Raw genomic sequence first — 18,875 nt, forward strand, 5'->3', positions numbered from 1 at the left:
ATATTTTGTCATAGAAGCCTGTGTTAGAGTGACAACTTCACTCAGTGCAGCATCCAATGAAGTTGTTCCATTAGTGCTAGGACTTGGCTGTGCAACAGAACTTCCTCTCTCTCTTCTTCTTCTCATGGGCCCCCTAAATCTGTTCTGGGGGTTCCCCTGTTGCTGGCAGAGCTGAATCAGGGAGGACATACACAGGGAGAGAGGACAGGGAGGGGAAGTTCTTTTGCATTGACAGAACCACGTCACTGATTGCCACCCTCAGTTCTTGACATTCTAAATTTTGTACAAAATCTGAAAGTATGTTCATTCTGTCTCCTTCTCCCTCTCTTTCTTTCTTCTTTGTTCTTCTTCTTCCCTTCCAGGCAACATGTCTCACCCCAGGCCATGGCTAGGGCTTGACCATTTCAACAAAGCCCCAAAGAGAAGTCGCTACACGTACCTTGAAAAAGCTATTAAAATCCATAACTGACTTACCCTCTCCAGTTTGTTCGAGGCAAAAGGGGCAACAATGTGTGTTTGTGTGAGCGTGTGTGTGTGTGTGCGTGTGTGTGTGTGTGTGTGCGTGCGCACCTTTTTAACAACTGTAGGACTTTTGGTACACGTGCACTCGATCGGAAGTCTCCAGCAAGAGGATTTGCTGCTGATTTATTAATTTTATTTTGAGGCTGTTCAGTTTGGCTTCTCTGTATCTATTATTGACTGCCCTTTTTTTTTTCTTTTTGAGCAAAAATGAAGGTGTTTTATAAAAGCTTGGGTGCCAATGAGAGTTTTTATGGGAAATGTAAACAAAGCGAGATTGTCAGCATAACAAGGAAAGGGTTGAGTTAGAGCAGTTGACATTGGCGAAATATTGTCTGTAGTACATTAACTGGACAGCCTTTTCTGGCTGACCTCCCCCCCCCTCCCTTGCCCTCCCCTCCTTCCTCCCCCTCTTCCCCAATGCGTGGTACCCTGCCATCACTGCAGCTAGTTGGCGCTATGGTTAGGCTCACGCCCAATTTATTTCCTTCAGTTATATACTTTAAATGACATTTTTGTGCATTTGTAAATGCAAAGAGAAACTCACACCATCAATAAATAGCAATCTCTACTTCATTGTGTACACTGTTGGCACTTATTCGGGGGGGAGGGGGAGATTTTGTCTCTTCAATCAGCCTAGAATTTCTCTTTTTATTATTATAATATTATTATTATTATAAATAAATGGATTTTGAGTCAAATTTGTTTTTCTCACATCACCTTTTGCCAAGGAAGAAGTTGGGGAACCCCCCCAAAGGAGGTGCAGTGTATTTGTATCCCTTTAGAAACTGTTTGAGAGTAAAATCCCTTGGTTGCAGTGAGATTTACAAGCATAGTACCAACTTCCCAGAGAATTTGAAGAAGGAAAAGGGCATCTGTTTTATAATTAATTTAGTTAATCTGGGAAGACATAGGAAGACAAAACAAAATAGCCTTTTAGCACTGAGGGCATGTTCACTAGCATTTAGTAAGCTGTTGACTTTGTAAAAAATGTGGGGGTGGGGCTTGGGAGGGGGAACAAAACAATTGTATATTTAACAGAGGAACATGTACAATTTAACATTTGGGGTTCCTTGGGGGGGCTGGGGGGGCAGGGTGAGTCTGCAAGTGAATTTCACAGATGTCAATATTCATTGTGTGTAGTTTTATTTCAGTCCCCGGACTTGCTTTTCCATTTTAGTTTGGAGCTACAAGCAGCCCCATGTGTCTCTCCTAAGTTTTTGAGTGCGGTAAAAATATAGAAGCAGCAATTTACACTCCCCCCCCCCACATTATTTCTCATTCTTTCTCTTCTTCCCCCCTCCTGCATTCCCTCCTGCCAATATTTTATTTTGTTTCTGTAGCTGCGGTGTGCAACAATTCTTCCTGTATATTGCCTTTTTTTCTTTTTTTGCTGGAAAAAATGTTGTATGTTGAATAAAAATTTTCTATAAAATTTTACTTCAGTGAGTGATGGCCTGGACGTTGAAGAAGATTTCCACTCTCCTTGCAAGTTTTCTGAAGATTTTGTTTAGACAGAATCTTCCATTTTTATTTTGCCAGTTATTCACATTTGAAATCTGGCCTTAATTTAGGGATATGGGTAAGTGTCATCCATTTATCATATTTGAACTTTGAGCAGCACCAGTTATCTAATCCTCAAAATGAAAGGCACTGCTCCAGAGGCATTGCTGTATCTGGGTTCATACTGATCTGATAGGCAATAAAATGACTATACATAGAGCTGTGTCTGTAGCACGAAAGAGATGCAGTGGTGAAATGCATAGAGGACTGTCAAACCTCTGCAGCCAAATAGTTCAAACTGCACTTGGGTAAATTCCAGAAACTCGGTGGTCAGTTAACCACATTCATACTTAATCCTGTTGTGGTGCAGTTTCCACTGATTCCATCTGCTTTCGTTGCCCTCTAAACACATTTCCACGATGGCTTGTAGAATTGTACAGTTGGAAGGGACACCAAGGGTCATCTAGTCCAGCCCCCTACAATGCAGGAATCACAGCTGATTGCTGATGCTGTTCCAGGCAGCACTCACAGACAGCAGCAACTAGTAGACTGGCTGTCCAGTTTGAGAGGATGCCAAAGCTCCCCTCCGTTCTCTGGGCGTCTGTCCCCATTTCCACAAAGCCCTGCAGGGATGCCCCTCTACAGCTCTCTTTCTCCCCTAAACACCTGAATCAGAGGAGCCACCCCCACACTAGTTTATGCACCTGGCACTATCAACTCGTAATTCCTTTTCTCAGTGCCGCCTTCCTGTCAGCACACATCAAAAGGGACTTCCTTCTGCCTTGCCTTCTCTCTGTCTTGATTGTTCAATGGCTTTGGGGTGGCAGCTGCCCAAGTCTTACAGCAGGAGTGGTGGGGAGCCTTTTTTTTTTTAATCTAGGAGCCAGATCCTTTTTGGTCCCCACCTCTGTGAGCTAGTTTTGACAAGCGGGTGGTACAATACAGCTGCCAGTCATCTTATGGCAGGTGGACTAGGTGCCTGGGAACTGCAGTGCAGAGGGACTTTTCGAGCCCTGTGCTGGGGGCTTCCAGACATCAAGCATGGAACGCAGTTGGGAAACTCAGTTGCACAGTCAATCCCTGTAGAAAGCAGCTTTTCCAACCCCATTCCAGATGTCGCATATTATGACAAGCAGGCGCCATTTGGGGTGAACTGCATTGTGGGCCACATTGGCCAGATGTTCTCCATTTCTGCGTCACAGGTTTGCAGCATTATTTATTTATGTGGTATATTTTCTGAGCGCGTCTTTTTCTTTTGCAATTCTCCCACCCACATATGATTTATGCCAGGGGTGGCCAACTCCCAATAGACTGCGATCTACTCTCAGAGTTAAAAGCTGGCAGTGATCTACCCCCTTTGGGGGGATTCAGGTCAAAGTTATTGAGCTTTTTCTAGGGAGGGAGAAAGCCATGCTTTTTGGAGTGCGGGGCAAAAATGTTGGGCTTTTTCTAGGGGAGCCAAACTTGTTGAGCATCTTTGGGGGGGGAGCCAGTGATCTACCACAGATGTCCAGTGATCTACCGGTAGATCACGATCTACCTGTTGGACGTGCCTGATATATGCTATATGAAGGGCTTGACTTCTTTATCACATCTCTGTGCCCTTGCCCCCAGCCATGGATTTGAAAACTGGTATTTCTGGGATGCTTTTCTTTTGTTCTGTATTTCTTTTCAAGAAGCACTCTATTTCCCAGAAGAAGAAGAAGAAGAAGAAGAAGGAGGAGGAGGAGGAGGAGGAGGAGGAGGAGGAGGAGATGGTTCCCTCTAGGTTCCCATGTACATGTTGGGAGCCTCATGCATGTGCAACACTATTTGCAGTTCAGACCTATCCAGTCCTCTTCAGGGACAGCGGAGGGCCTGTGTCCATGCTGTGCCTCAACTGACACCACTCCCTGGACTGTGAGAGTCTTGAAACAGTCTTGGCAGAGCATTGGGGTGGGGAACTATTTTCACATTCACCACTTGCTGGTGGCGGATGGAGCAATAGGTTTGATTTAAACTTTGTACAGAGCCTAGGGCTTGACGATCAGAAGGTCGGCGGTTCGAATCCCTGTGACGGGGTGAGCACCCATTGCTCGGTCCCTGCTCCTGCCAACCTAGCAGTTCAAAAGCACGTCAAAATGCAAGTAGATAAATAGGTACCACTCTGGCAGGAAGGTGAACGGCAAGATGAGTGCTGCAACCCCAGAGTCCGCGACTGGACTTAACGGTCAGGGGTCCCTTTACCTTCACCTTTACCTTTACAGTAAGCTGCCTTCCAGCCATGCAAAAGCCAGAGGTTTCTCATATACACACATACACACTCCCATCTCATCCCTCCATCCAAGTAATAAGCCATTATCACAGGTCGAAGCCCGTTCCAGTGAGGTCTGTGACCTGGGGAGGCGGGGGAGTCATGAGAAGCTTGGAAGACTGCTTTTGGCCCGAGATTCCCCATCCCTGTGGTTAAGAGTTCCAAGTAGCAACATGTTGGAGCTTTACAAAGTTGTGTGTTTCCGCATTAGATGACGTTTAATTGTGACAAGATATTCCAGGTATCAAAACCATCTCAAGCATAAGGGCTTTGTAGAGTTCTGGGCCCTCCTTGCAACATTGTCCTCATGTTCATAACCAGTTGTTTAAAATTCAAGCTTCTGCAGTAGAAATTTAATAGAAGTGCCCATAGGTGCACTTGTGGAAACATGTAAATTTGTATTGATTCAGAATTTAGTTATCCCAAGATAAATCAGGTTTCCAGCCCTTAAAGTTGTAAAATAGGCTTGTGCCTGACCACAAGCACTGCTTAGAACATGGATTTTGCAATATTAACATGGTCTTAATCTCAGAGTACAGGGAGCCCTGTAGGTAAATTGTGCCAACTTTTACAAGGCCTTTCTTCTTTCATCTTTCTGTGGTTATTTCCAGAACCATAAAGAAACCCCTCATGGTGTGTCTTAATACCCCTTTTTCTTACCAGATGAAGCATCCATGCTGTTTAGCAGTTTTATACTGCCCAATATTATTATTTTTTTAATGCTCTTTTCATTTGCCAAGAATTAAAATATTTTCCCATCAGTGTTCAGTTTAGTATTTGTCTCTTAGCCGGTGTGTTCCAAAGCAGTTGTGTTTAAAGGGATTTGAGCACTCTATCAAAAATCAAGATGTGCCTATATGAGCTTTTCTTTGAACCCCACCCCACTCCCCACAAAAATCCAACCAGGCAGTGTTAACCTAGGAAGAAGTATCATTTCATATTTAGAAAGGAATTATTGGATATTTTGATGCCAGGTGGAACAGTATATTAGGAATTGCTATAAGACACTTGTTCAGAACTAGAGGATTAGGGTGGAGGGGTGGACACTCCTGTGTTAAAGATTCTCTTTTATACATTGAGCCAAAATGAAAAATGCAGCATGCAGAGATTTAACATGGGGTAGGATTTTTGCACCAGATAAGAACATAAGCTGAGCTTTCTGAATCGGGCAAGTGGTGCATTTAATCCACAGTCCTGCTCTCACAGTGGCCAACTGGATGTCTCTGGGAAGCCTGCAAAGGACGTGAGCACAGCAGCACTTCCTCCCCTCCTTTGGGCTGCAGGGGCTGGTATTCAGAAGCATTGCTGCCTCTGACTGTGGATGCAGAGCATAGCCATCATGACTAGTAGGTGTAGGTAGCCTTCCGTTTCAGGAATTGGTCCAATCTTCCTTTAAAGCAGGCTTCCTCAACCTCGGCCCTCCAAATGTTTTTGGCCTACAACTCCCATGATCCTTAGCTAGCAGGACCAGTGGTCAGGGATGATGGGAATTGTAGTCTCAAAACATCTGGAGGGCCGAGGTTGAGGAAGCCTGCTTTAAAGTCGTCAAGCTTGGTGGTCATCACTGCCTTTTGGGGAGGAGAGTTTGATATTTTAACTGCACTGCATGAAGAAGGGCTTTCTTTTATCTGTCCTGAAGAGCCACACGCGGTTGGATGCCATTTCGAGCAGCTCATAATCCAAGCTTAGGCAAACTTGGCCTTCCAGTGGTCCTGTTAGCTAGGGGTGATGTGAGTTGTAGTCCCAAAACATCTGGAGGGCTGAGTTTGCCTATGCCTGTGACATCTCTCCCTAACCCACCCTGAACTGCAAGGTTCCACCTCTTGAGCACCTAAAATTTATCTGCTGGTAACAGCCTTACTGATGGCTGAAAAAATATAAATGTAGCAAAAAGAAAAAAGTGGGCATCTTCGGAATCGTACTCAAGAGTTACACATGCACACACAAATGAGCTAGAAAAATAACTGAGTTAATCACAGAATCAGAATTGGAAGGGACCAAGACGGTAATCTAGTCCAACCCTCCTGCAATACAGGAATATCTTGCTCAGTGTAGGGCTTTAACCTGTGACCCTGAGTTTAAGAGTCTCATGCTCTACCAGCTGAGCCATCTCAGCTGAAACAATGATTTTTAAAACATCTGATTAGAATTTAGGAAATGTCATGAATAATTTATCTCAGTCAAGATGTGCTTCCTCTGTTAGAACTGAAATATTGGCTTTGGCTGACCGTTCAATGATGCTTTCCCCTTAAAATTAAGCTTGCAACATTGTCAATTGTGCTGCAGAAATCCAGTATGCACTGTACAGTACTAAAAATATAGAGGTGTATTGAAAACTGAAGCCTGTGGCATTGCCACTAGATGGCGCACACTCTCTTGTTCATGACGTTCAGGAAATTGGTGGGATTTGATGTCTCACAAAGGTACAGGAGTTGATGGTTTGGGCATGCTAATTTATTAGCTAGCTGATAAAGTAGCCAACTCAATCACTTGGACCAAGAATCTTGCCCTAGTTTGTACCCCTGCGAATAAGGTAAGTACACCCACACCCTGTTAATCAGATCTCTGAAATATTTTCCTGGTTTTTATCATATAAGATGAACAGGTAGGGGCAAGTAGTAGACCATGCTTTGCAATGGAGAGCTTGTGTCATACTCAAAATTGATTTGACATGGAAATTCTGGATAGCTGGTTGCTCTGCTTTTTTCTTTTTTATAATGTCCTCAGTGTTGGCTACTGCCAGACTAACAACAACATACTTTATTTTGCATGTCAAAACAAGTCCTGCTATCAATTTTTCACACAGTTTTGTTGGGAAGTATTGTATAGTTTCCGTTTCCGTGCGCTGCTCTGGTTTCGCCAGAAGCGGCTTAGTCATGCTGGCCACATGACTCGGAAAAATTGTCTGCGGACAAACGTCTGCTCCCTCGGCCAGTAAAGTGAGATGAGCGCCGCAACCCCAGAGTCGTTTGCAACTGGACTTAACTGTCAGGGGTCCTTTACCTTTTATTGTGTAGTTTAAAATGTCGGCAAGTTCAGATTTATGCAAAGATAATTTCTGCTGCTTCTAACTTTGCAGTTGTACATTGTTTTAGGTTTTTTCAAGGCATGTCATGAATGATATCAGTAATCTGCACAACAGACCAGCAGAGCAGGTCCTGCATAACAATCCCTATATTCCAGGAAGGGTGAGGCATTAAAGACAAAGCTGCTTTGAGTCAGGTTTGAGCTACAGAGGAAAGCTCCATTACCACCACTGATTTTAACAACATACCAATATTTTTTTTATGGTTTCTTAGAATTTCTGAATAATGCGAAGTACAAGGCTGCACACAGGAAAATAAAGTGCCATGGAGGTACAAAAGATGATCCAGAAACATTTCCCCCCCCCCAAACAATGTAATATTTCTCCTGCATAAATTACAGAAAGGTCTAAAGCTTTGGTGTGCATCAAAGTAAGGAGCTCTATAATTAGTCACAACTTGTTGTAAACTTCCTAAAACCTTTCACCATCCATTTCCAATATGCAAAAAGGCTGGGAGAGAATGGAAGAAAAGTGATTTGCTAAGCTCAGACCCTTTTCAGCCGAAGGGCCACATTCCTTCTGAGACAACCTCGCAAGGGCCACATGGCAGCAGTGGCTAGGGCCAGAGGCAAAATTGGCAGATCAACAAGTCTTTGTACAGTAGTCTAATTTTTATAAACCCACACCCCTCTCTGATCCATTCAGACAAATAAATAAATATAGGATTTCAAGGACATATTCCAGCCAGGCAAAAAAAAGAGGGGGAATGAAGCAATGCTGGTGAGAGGTGTGGTCTGGGGAGAGTTTCATGGGGCAGATGGAGTTCTAAAATGAACTTCGGGGAAATGGGTGCAAAAGATTCTTGTGCAATTTCTCAATTGGGAGTTTGTGCATGATCAACCAGGCCACGGGCTAAGAATGGCTGTGCTTGGTTCAGGGAATAACTGTAGAAATTGGAGTTCTTGGTGAACTCCAGAAATAAACAGTAAATTGCAAGAACTCGGGCCAGGAGGAAGATGAATTTCAAGTAAATCTTCAAAAGGTTTTATTTATGTAATGATGAATTCAAATAGGAATCAATTCCAGTATAATAGGCAAATAAAAGTAAATTCCAGTGGAAAAAATCCCAGGCAGGACAAGGCCCTGTTTCAACAATTCTTCATCAGCTGGAATGTTGAAAAATTGAACATTAGAAATAATTCTTAGAGTAATTATCCTTATAACAAAAATACGTTCAGATTTCTAAACACAGAATTAAATAAACAGAGGTAGCTTGTCTATGTTTTAAATGATAAAACATCTTAAAGTAATTGTCCTTACACCAAAAATACATGTTGTTTTCTAAATACGAAGTTATATCGCTTATAATAGACAGAGGTAGCTTACCAATGTTTTAATGGTCAGAGTGTACCAAGTATGTTTGCTTGGTATAGAATTGATTCCTATTTGAATTCATGATTACATAAATAAAACCTTTTGAAGATTTACTTGAAATTCATCTTCCTCCTGGCCCAAGTTCTTGCAATTTACTGTTTATTTCTGGTTCAGGGAATAAGGCAGGCATCCCCAAACTTCGGCCCTCCAGATGTTTTGGACTACAATTCCCATCTTCCCTGACCACTGGACCTGTTAGCTAGGGATCATGGGAGTTGTAGGCCAAAACATCTGGAGGGCCGCAGATGGAATAAGGCTAACAAGGATGCAAGGCAAGTATGAAATCAAGGGGTGCCTGATTCCAAAGCCCAGGCAAAAAGCCAAGAGGTTCCGTACAGAAGTTGTTGACCAACCTACCAACAGCCTCTTCCTGCTTCATCCTTCTGGGGTCAGCAGGGGCAAAGAGGCTGCAGCAACCACATTCCAGGCAAGCTTAACTGAAAAGCTGGCAGGAGTGGGAAACTGTTCCGGGTGCAGAATTGCTCAGCAATCACGAGTCAATGCATGAATTCACCGAAGGAGATTCTCTTCCAGCTTGATTTCCTGCAAGTTTGCCTCAAATGGCTTTTCTTCCAGGCGTCTATAGTCTCTTGTATCGGTAGATGTGGTACCTGCATTGAGGGCAGTAATGGTCTACGTCCTTGCAACACTTCGTCATGAATGGTATGAGGCAGCAGCCAAAGCAGCCTCTGGGGGAGAGAGAGAGGGCAGAAAGTTTTAAAGAGGGTTGTTTTTATCCCTTCATCAAAAATTTGATTTCAGGACAGTGTGCAATTGTTTGGCAATTTTAAAAATATAGCCCCAATAACACTAAGCAAACCCAAGAGAGAAAATCTCAGCGATAGAATGTTCTTTAGAAGACTGAGCAAATAAAGAGGGGCTTGGTGCCTACAAGTTAACTAGGTGGATGCCAGGCAAGACTCACTAGGATCTGAAAAGGCCCTCTTAAGACTAGAGGAAGCAGCCTTCTGAGTCAAACCATTGGTCAATCTATGTTAATATTGTCTACACTGACTGGCAGTGGCTTTCCAGAGTTTCAGGTGGTGGCGGTGGGGTCTCTCCCAGCCCTACTTGGGAGATGCTAGGGATTGAACCTGAGACCTTCTGCATGCAAGGCAAGTGTTTTACCTGTGGTCCTTCCCTTTAGGAAGTTAGGATGTTGTCTTATACAGAGACAGAAACTTTCATCTGTGCATGCATTTTGCAAGGAATGAAATCTCACAAACCTTCAAATTCAAGCAAGATTACTTATGTTTTCCCAAATACTGCCAAATGTGGAGCGTATTCTTTAGCATTCAAGGGCATCCATCCATTTGGACCATGAGGGACAGCCTCTTCCCTGCTTTCAATGGGAGAAGTATGTATCTGCATTCCCAGACAGACCGTGCCTAGTGTCAAAAGAGCAGGGTCTTTCCAGGAAGACAACCAAGGCCTCCCAGTGTGTTGCAGTTGTTAGCCCATGCCCACCCCTATTTGCTGGCACTGGAAAGGCTGGCACCAGGCAAGCTTCTCTGCAGGGCAAGAGGACATTCACATTTCATCTAACACTGGCTTTAATTATGGAATTACATTCTGTGTATGTACATCTCTTTCTATAGAAAAAGCACTCACCCCAGCATACACACAGCACTGCAAGCTATGTATGTCAGAGATCCCACACGATAGACCACCTCCGTCGAAATGATCTGGCGGCAGCAAGGGCAAATGGTGGACGCTGGCTTGCTCGAGAAGATTCCCGCAACCACGACCGGAGGACCACAGTCCATTTCAACTAGGAGTTGCAAAAACGAAATTGCTCTGTCTGAGCATTTACCTTTGTTCCACGATCACTTCCCAGCTGCAGCCCATCCCTCAAGAATACCTCCCCACTGCATTTGTATAGCATCCACTCGGAGTTGTTGGACTAAAGTTAAAGGGGCCCCTGACCATCAGGTCCAGTCGTGTCCGACTCTGGGGTTGCGGCACTCATCTCGCTCTATAGGCCGAGGGAGCTGGCGTTTGTCTGCAGACAGCTTCCGGGTCATGTGGCCAGCATGACAAAGCTGCTTCTGGCGAACCAGAGCAGCGCACGGAAACGCTGTTTACCTTCCCGCCAGAGCGGTCCCTATTTATCTACTTGCACTTTGATGTGCTTTCGAACTGCTAGGTGGGCAGGAGCTGGGACCGAGCAACGGGAGCTCACCCCGTTGCAGGGATTCGAACCGCTGACCTTCTGATGAGCAAGCCCTAGACTCTGTAGTTTAACCCACAGTGCCACCTGGGTTGTTGGACTAGAAGGGTTTAATTCTTTCCTTCACATCAAGCTCACTGGGCCAGTTACGGTCTCTCAGCCAAACCTACCTCACTGGGTGGGTGTGAGGATATAATGAGGATGGTTAGGGGACAGTTTGTGCTACCTTGAGTTGCTTGGAGAAAAAAAAGTAATTTAGACTTTTAAATAAAACCTCCTATTGGCACCTATATATTGTGGATGTTTTCAAGTCTAAACGTGGTGCTGGATAGAGGCTTTGGCAAGGGAAAGAAGCTGTGGGGTGGGTGTGGAGCCCCCCCCCAGGCGCTATATTGCCCACAGACCAGCAGTTACTCACCTCTGGGCTAAATGGACCTTGGGTCCACTAAGCAGAAGGTCATTAAAAAAAAAAACTGGGATATAAACGTCAACACATCAGTCTGGGTGGGTTTGCCTACCCAGGTTTTAAGCTCTTACTGAAAAGAGGACAGTGATGTTACCTGCCTTATGCTAATGGGCAGAGAGTTCCAGCTGCCAAAGATCAATTTCCTGCAAGTGACGCGTAAGTTTAAAAGGAAATCCCAGCTCCACAGGTTATAATGGTTGAGTGGGCATTAGGGTGATGACTTTTTCATTTTTTTTCTCAAAAATTATTTCCTGTAGCACAAATGGATGAACTTTTGCCTATTAATGACTAAAATGAGGTATATTCCATTGAAATATTTAAAAAGGTTATGCACAAACCGTTTTTAATTTTTTGTATGCCGTTTTACCATTTCATAAAATTGTATTAACAATTCTATATATATTTCGTATCAAATTTGGATACAACACCACATTCCACAATGGGGAGTGTTCTTAGCAACATAGAGTATACAAATGTCACAACTGCGCAAGGTAAAAGCCCCTTTTTGGGACCTCAAAACTCAGCCAGCAGACCCTGCCGGACATGCTGGGAGAAGAACCTACAGGAGAGGTAGCAAAACATCGTCCTCTAGCGGCGTCTATACTGTTACTGCAGCTAAAAAAAGGCTTCCTTGTGTGTTTGATGACCCTATATAATGTATATATGTGACTCTAAAGCTTGGGTTCAATTTTATATCTGCTTACAGTGACTTCAAAAATGGTCAAAAAACTGATAAATAAAATTTTTAAAATCATTTTGTGTGTGAGGGTTTTTTTTATCAAATCTCTTTGAAAGTAAGATTTTATCTAATCTTTAATGAAAGCTCATCAAATTATGATACAGGAAAATGAGGTTGTAAAAAAACCATCAGCCTAGTGGGCATATATGGTACAAAGTGAGCCTTCAAGTTAACTGATCTCAAGCAGTTAACAGTTGTTGTTTTTTTTAGATATACTAACACCTTGAATCTGGCTCAGTAAAACAATTGGCAGCCAGTGCAGATGACTGAGCCAGGAGTGTTCTATGCTGACCGGGTCTTGATCTGGTCAGCAACTGTGCTGCAGCATTTTGCACGAACTGCAGTTTCAAGCACATGGAAATCCACACACACAGCACATCTCAGTAATCCAATCTGTATAGGTTTCTAACACATACTTGGTCCTACTTGATCACAAGGGACATCTTGACATGAATATGGTGGTGGAGACTGACAGTCGCAGCCATCGCCGCTTTTTCCATAGTAGCCATAGCCATCTGCACCAAAAGAAAAACAAACAAGCAGAAGAACCTTTAGTTGCATAACCCAGGCAGCTTCAGCTGAGAACGTACAAAGAGCCCTGGGAAATAATTCCAATATAACCCATCTGTTGTTAGCATCTGTCTCGAGAGACAATGGAATGCACCTTCAGTGAAGTCACCTCCCCATGGCACAAGCCTGGGCAGTGTGTATGGAGGTCCTGGGCTGCCCAGATGACAAGACACACACACACACACACACACACACACACACACAGCCTCGCTGATGTGGTCCGAAGGAAAGCAGAGCAATACGTTTGGCACCAGCTTGGCTGCAGGACTTGCCAGAAGGAGGCATACCAGGAAATAACCCATCTAGTGCCTGGGATAAAGTGTGGGTCATAGCTTCTGTTAGTAGTACTGGAAGTGGGGCTGGCAAGTGGCCAACCTTCCTCATTTCATTTGGACTAAAGCTGCCCACTTGTGAGTGTGTTTCTGTGCATCCTATAACATTTGCCACTTGTGCATTTATGTGATACAACACAGGCAGAACACGAAGGCACAGAAATAACCAAAGTCTTAATGTATTAAGGCCACCACATTCTACTCTAACTAAGGATATAAAGAATACAAGATGCTGAATTTGCAAAATTAACAAGAAAACACTGTGGCCTAAGCCTAAATAAGAAACTGTACTTTCACTAAAGAAGAAGATACCACTGAAGAAGCCCAATATTGGGCGAAACAGGTCTTAAACGCCGGCAACCTGTCTGTCGCGTCGTTGCTGATCCACCTGGTATCGCCTGTACTTTGCGTTTACCTTATTTCCTGTTAATACATTAAGACTTTGGTTATTTCTGTGCCTTCGTGTTCTGCCTGTGTTGTATCACGTTTGAACTCTGCACGTTTTGGCAGCATTGGCCCATTGTCTCAACTTGTGCATTTATGGCTGCCTACCTGATGAAGCAGAAGGTTCTGGCCAGAATGGATCTGGTGCATAGGGTTCCTGGGCGTAAGGTTCCGGGTTGTATGATGACTGTGGTGGGTATGGTGATGAATATCCTGGTGCAAAGGGTTCCGGCTGCTGTGCCAGGGGCATCATGGGGATGGAGACCGTCTTTTTTTGTTGCTCCATTTCTGGTGGTTTGTCTGCAAGTGATACAGAAAAGGCAAGGTAAGGGGTGGAAGCTAACATTTCACCGAATTAGGAAGAGAGGCAACATGCACATAGGTTTCTACCAAGGAGATCAGATCACCAATGTCAGATTAGCCAACATGAACATATTTGAAAATATTGTGGTGGTCCCATAAAGTATTCCTGAAGTGACACATAGGAAATTGCTTTGTACCAAATGTGACCATTGGTCCATCTAGCTCAGTATTGTCCACAGTGACTGGCAGCGGCTCTCTCCAGGATTTCCATCTGGAGTCTGATGGGAGTTGAAGTCCAACATCTGGAGAGCCACAGGTTTTCTATTCCTCCGCTAGAGCAGCCTTTCTCAACCTTGGGTCTGCAGATGTTGTTGGACTACAACTCCCATCATCCCTAGCAAGCAGGACCAGTGGCTGGTTTAGGGCAGGCATAGGCAAACTTTGCCCTCCAGATGTTTTCAGACTACAATTCCCATCATCCCTGACCACTGGTCCTGTTAGCTAGGGATGATGGGAGTTGTAGTCCCAAAACATCTGGAGGGCAGAGTTTTCCTATGCCTGGTCTACAGTGTGCAGCTTCAGGCACCTGACTTCCACAATGTCCAGGTACCCCATCATTACCTGTTCCAGAGCAGGGGATCCTTATACAAAAAGCAGGCCTGCTAGTAAGGAAATGCTCTCTCTTTCTCCCAGCACCTACACAAACATACTGTACAATGTAGCAAAAAATCAAAGAATGGCATGGATGTTGGGCGATGCAACTCATTTGCAGTGCTGATGCAACTGAGAACAAGCTGCAGCTCAAGAAGCCTGTGGTTTGGACCTTCCATCTGTCCTGAACGCACTATGTAGCCTTGCACCCGAGCTAAATCACCTGTGTGTGATGCAATTGTTTCTTCATCTCAGCAATCTCTGAGTTAATCTATGCATGCTTATGAAGCAACTTCACGATGGAGATCGTCAATACCAGGAAAGGTCCTAGAACAGGGTTTCAAGACAGGAGTCTCTCCCAGTCCTACCTGGAGATGCCAGGGATTAAAGAAGGGACCTTCTATATGCAGAGCAGATGCTCTGCCACAGCTACATCTGCTCAGTCTAGGATCCTGCCACGCCCCCCCCAAATTTGGCCAACCAGATGACACTAAAGCAAAGCCAACAGGCAGGACATGAGTGAAACACTTGGGATTCCCGGCAACTGGCCTTCAAAGGCACCATCGTAATCATTAATACAGGGGGAAATAATTCTACATAACCTCAACGCAGAGCAAATGCATGCAGCACTGGTTCACATGCCTTTCGCCCTGCCCCTGTGAGGAAACAAGCAAAGTAGGCACTGGTCCCCAATGGCCTGGGGCTACCTGCCTAGATGAAAGGGGAGGGGCAGGACAGAGAGGCGAGAGGCTTGCCCCATGAGGTCACCAAGTGCAATGAAGCCAGAAATAGACTTGCCCGTCATTACAGATGCCTCTTCTCCTCCTCCAGTGGGAGGAGACATCGCTCAGGCCCCATATGCACAATGCATTAAAAGCAAAGTCATACCACTTTGAACAGTCACGTCTCCCGCCCAATTATATTGGGAACTGTAGGTGCTGAAAGGTGTTGATGCCCATTCTCCCAGAGCTTCAGTTCCCGGAATGGTTTAGCAATCAATCAATCCGTCCTTCCAGGAAACTCTGGGAAATGTAGCTAGCTGCCTGAAGGGAACAGGAACCCCCTAACAGCTTTCAGCATCCTAAGCAAACTACAGTTCCCAAGATTCTTCAAGGAAGCCACAGTAGTTTAAAGTGGCACAATGATGCTTTAAATGTAAAGCTCAGATGGGACCATAGTGGAGGGGTATGTGCTTTGCATAGGCATGAACCTTGTTCTGTCCTGGCTTCTCCAGTTCAGGAACCTCTAGCAGCAAAGAGATGGGGTGAAACCTCTGTGGGAGGTCTTGGAGAGTCATTTTCAGTTAGGGTGGACAGTACTGAGCTGGATGGACCAATGGTATGACTCTGCAGAAGGCAGCTTGTGTCAATACATTCCTGCACCTAGGGATGTGAGAGGTAGCAGCTATTCTCATCCCATTGAGTGTTCATCACCGCTATCAGCACTGCTTCCGTTTAACTGTGGTTTGTTTCTGCTAAAAGTAGTCTGCTAGCCTCACTATGGCTTGCTACATCGCCTCACTATGGCCATAATTAATAATTGTGTGATCAATTTCAATGCATTTCAGTGGAATGTATTGTCAATGCAGACAACAACACACAATTATTTACATAACATTTATGGACTTAAAAAGCAGCAATAGCAAATACCATTTGTATTTGCTTGCATGATTTCCATTCCTGACCTCCAAACATGGAAACTGTAGCAATTTCTACTCCTCTTTCCGCTTCTAATGGAATTCTCCAATATCCTTACCTCCAACCCACCAATCAGGGTGCCCTTTCAACTCCCCCCTCTCTCTATTGGATGACTACCAGTTTCTAGTGTTTCCAGATGGAGGAAAATATTTCTAAGTCGAATTTCTCAGATTTGATACACCTCCTTTCCTGCCTTTTCTCCAAACTGAAAAGCCCCAAACACTGTCCAACTTTCTTCATAGGGAAGTTGCTCAGTCCAAGCCCTTGATAAATTTGGTTGCCTTTTTTGGAACCTTTCCCATCTATTTTTCTCCAAGGAGCTCAAAGTGCTACATGTTTCTCCCCCTCCTCATTTAATCCCCACCGTCCTGTGAGGTCAGTTAGGCTGAGAAGCATTGACTAGCCCTAGGGCACCCATTGAGCTTCATGGCTGAGTGATGATTTGAATCCTGGTCTCCCAGGCCTAGTCCATACCCCAACCCAGACCTTTCCAAACTGTGTCTTGACACATTAGTGTGTCAGCTGCCGTGTGTAGGTGTGTTGCGCAAATGCTCCCTGTGCTCCTCCAGGGGCTGGAAAGGGGTTAATTTAACCTCTGGTTTGCTAGTAAAACTGAATTACTGTGTCATGAAATGATGCATGTTTAAAAGGTGCCACCAGCATGAAAAGTTTGTAGCTCTAAACACTACAACACCACTTTTGAGATGAGGCAACACGAACTGCCCAGCGTTATTCCAAGTGTGGCTGCACCATAGATTCATATCAGAAGTTAAAAGCCAAGTTTAAGAATTCCCATTAATCCTCCACCATCTGTTCCAGTATTAAGTCTTAAGCTTAAGTCTTCATGACAAATTAAGCTAGGGTTGCCATATTTCAAAAAGTGAAAATTTCCCCTGATTTCCGCCTGGACACTGTTTCCGATGACCGATGGCCGGGTATGTCTGGGAAATTCCAGACATATGGCAACCCTAAATTAAGCCATTATGGAACTGGTCTCAACTTTTTAAATTTGAATGAATCTTTTCCCTGCACAGGCAGACTCTTCTCTCTTTGTGTGAGCCACAATTAAATCAGGGAAGCCTTTAATAAATCGTAGTTTCCAGTTTCATCCACACTGGGAAATTCTGGTTACCAGCTTTGGAACAAGTCAAGCTATTAAACCAACTTCAACTGTTGGCTTTAACATCCTGGCTTGTTCTGAAGCTGGTAACCAAAGTTTCCCCATTTGGGCAAAAAGGGGGAAACCGTGTTTAACTGACAACTTTCTTGGTTCTTCGAAAGGTAGGTGCATAGGGACTGCAGGCAGGCATAGAAAAGTCTTGTACATATCTTGTCTGAATAAACTGAGATATGGTCGTCCAAACATAGCTTGGGAATAAAATCCCATCCTAGCAAAGTCCTGCACTGTTGGCCCACCCACCATAAACCAAGGATGGGGAACCCTGTGTATCTCTCCTCCCAGTATGTCTAATGGTTATGCGAGTTCTAGCCCAAGACCTCTTGGAAATTCCAGTGTGAACCACCTGGAGTTTCATCACAGAACATTACTCAGCCAAGATCTGAATGAGAGATTTTCTCGCGCATACACCCCTATGTGGCAGGAGCAAAGAAGCCAGGAAGCTGCCAGTTAAACACAGTTTTTCCCATTTCACCCAAACTGGGAAACTATGATTGCCAGCTTCAGAACAAGCCAGGATGTAAGCCATGAGTTGAAGTTTAATATCCTGACTTGTTCTAGATCTGTTGACCATAGTTTCCCAGTTTGGATGAAACTGGAAGCTATGGCTTATTAGAGGCTTTTCTGATTAAATATAAATATGGCGCTGTGGGTTAAACCACAGAGCCTAGGGCTTGCCGATCAGAACGTCGGCGGTTCAAATCCCCGCGACGGGGTGAGCTCCCGTTGCTCAGTCCCAGCTCCTGCCAACCTAGCAGTTCAAAAGCACGTCAAAGTGCAAGTAGATAAATAGGTACCACTGCAGCGGGAAGGTAAACGGCGTTTCTGTGTGCTGCTCTGGTTTGCCAGAAGCGGCTTTGTCATGCTGGCCACATGACCTGGAAGCTGTATGCTGGTTCCCTCAGCCAATAATGCGAGATGAGCACTGAAACCCCAGAGTCGTCCACGACTGGACCTAATGGTCAGGGGTCCCTTTACCTTTACCTATAAATATATTAAACAAAACACAGCCCTAATATATACAGATATAAAGAACTAACATTTACCCTCATCCAACATTTAGAAGAGACTCATCTATGTTTTGCTTAGGAATCTCTGCCAAGTAGCCGATCTGTTGATGGTGTTGTATCAATTTTGACAAACCTCACACCTTGGGCGGATTGTATCCAATGCTCGCCCTATTCAGAGTAGACCCACTGAAATGAATGGACAAGGTTAGCTTTGCTCCATTCATTTCAGTGGGTCTACTCAGAGTAAAACATAGTTAAACATTGCTTTCATTGCTGCACCTTCTATTTCATTTCCCCACCGACTCCATGGAGCAGCAAACTTAACTACCAAGGGAATTCCATACCTCAGTAGACTGTGAACAAGATGAGACAACCCGACCGTTTTCCCCTCCCAAAATTTCCAATCACTTTATCCTCAGGTTGGATGATGTCGTTGTCCCAAGGAAGGGAAAAAGCATGGTGTTGCCCTCGTAGAGATGAGGATGCAGACAGATGGCTTATCCCAGTTTAAAATGACAGGAAGGGACTGTTGGCGGGTAGGT

At 44.5% G+C, this 18,875-nt stretch overlaps 2 protein-coding genes across 6 annotated transcripts in view; one reads left to right on the forward strand and one right to left on the reverse strand.

Annotated features, from left to right (window-relative positions):
- Positions 1–1,959, forward strand: part of USP7 (ubiquitin specific peptidase 7) — a 74,111-nt gene extending 72,152 nt beyond the window's left edge. For all 4 annotated transcript variants that reach the window (XM_035130565.3, XM_035130567.3, XM_060282537.2 and 1 more), the window contains one exon: positions 363–1,959. In XM_035130565.3, the coding sequence (XP_034986456.1) occupies positions 363–469 (107 nt within the window). In that variant the 3' untranslated portion in view covers positions 470–1,959. The remainder of the gene's footprint in view (positions 1–362) is intronic.
- A 7,312-nt stretch (positions 1,960–9,271) lies between these two features.
- On the reverse strand, positions 9,272–18,855 carry LOC118093216 (lipopolysaccharide-induced tumor necrosis factor-alpha factor homolog). Of its 2 annotated transcripts, none has more exons than XM_035132150.3 (5): positions 18,678–18,855; positions 13,604–13,795; positions 12,566–12,664; positions 10,386–10,545; positions 9,272–9,463 (listed from the first exon to the last, which is right to left on the reverse strand). In XM_035132150.3, exons 2-5 carry the CDS (start codon positions 13,779–13,781, stop codon positions 9,355–9,357), a joined length of 546 nt encoding a protein of 181 aa, XP_034988041.2. In that variant the 5' UTR covers positions 13,782–13,795; positions 18,678–18,855; the 3' UTR covers positions 9,272–9,354. The 2 variants fall into 2 exon arrangements, with proteins under 2 accessions (XP_034988041.2, XP_088513383.1); XM_088657257.1 differs by having other exon boundaries at positions 18,613–18,703.
- Between the last annotated feature and the right edge of the window lie 20 nt (positions 18,856–18,875).

The sequence above is a fragment of the Zootoca vivipara genome, chromosome 13 (assembly GCF_965207765.1).
Source record: "Zootoca vivipara chromosome 13, rZooViv2.hap1.1, whole genome shotgun sequence".
NCBI lineage: Eukaryota > Metazoa > Chordata > Lepidosauria > Squamata > Lacertidae > Zootoca > Zootoca vivipara.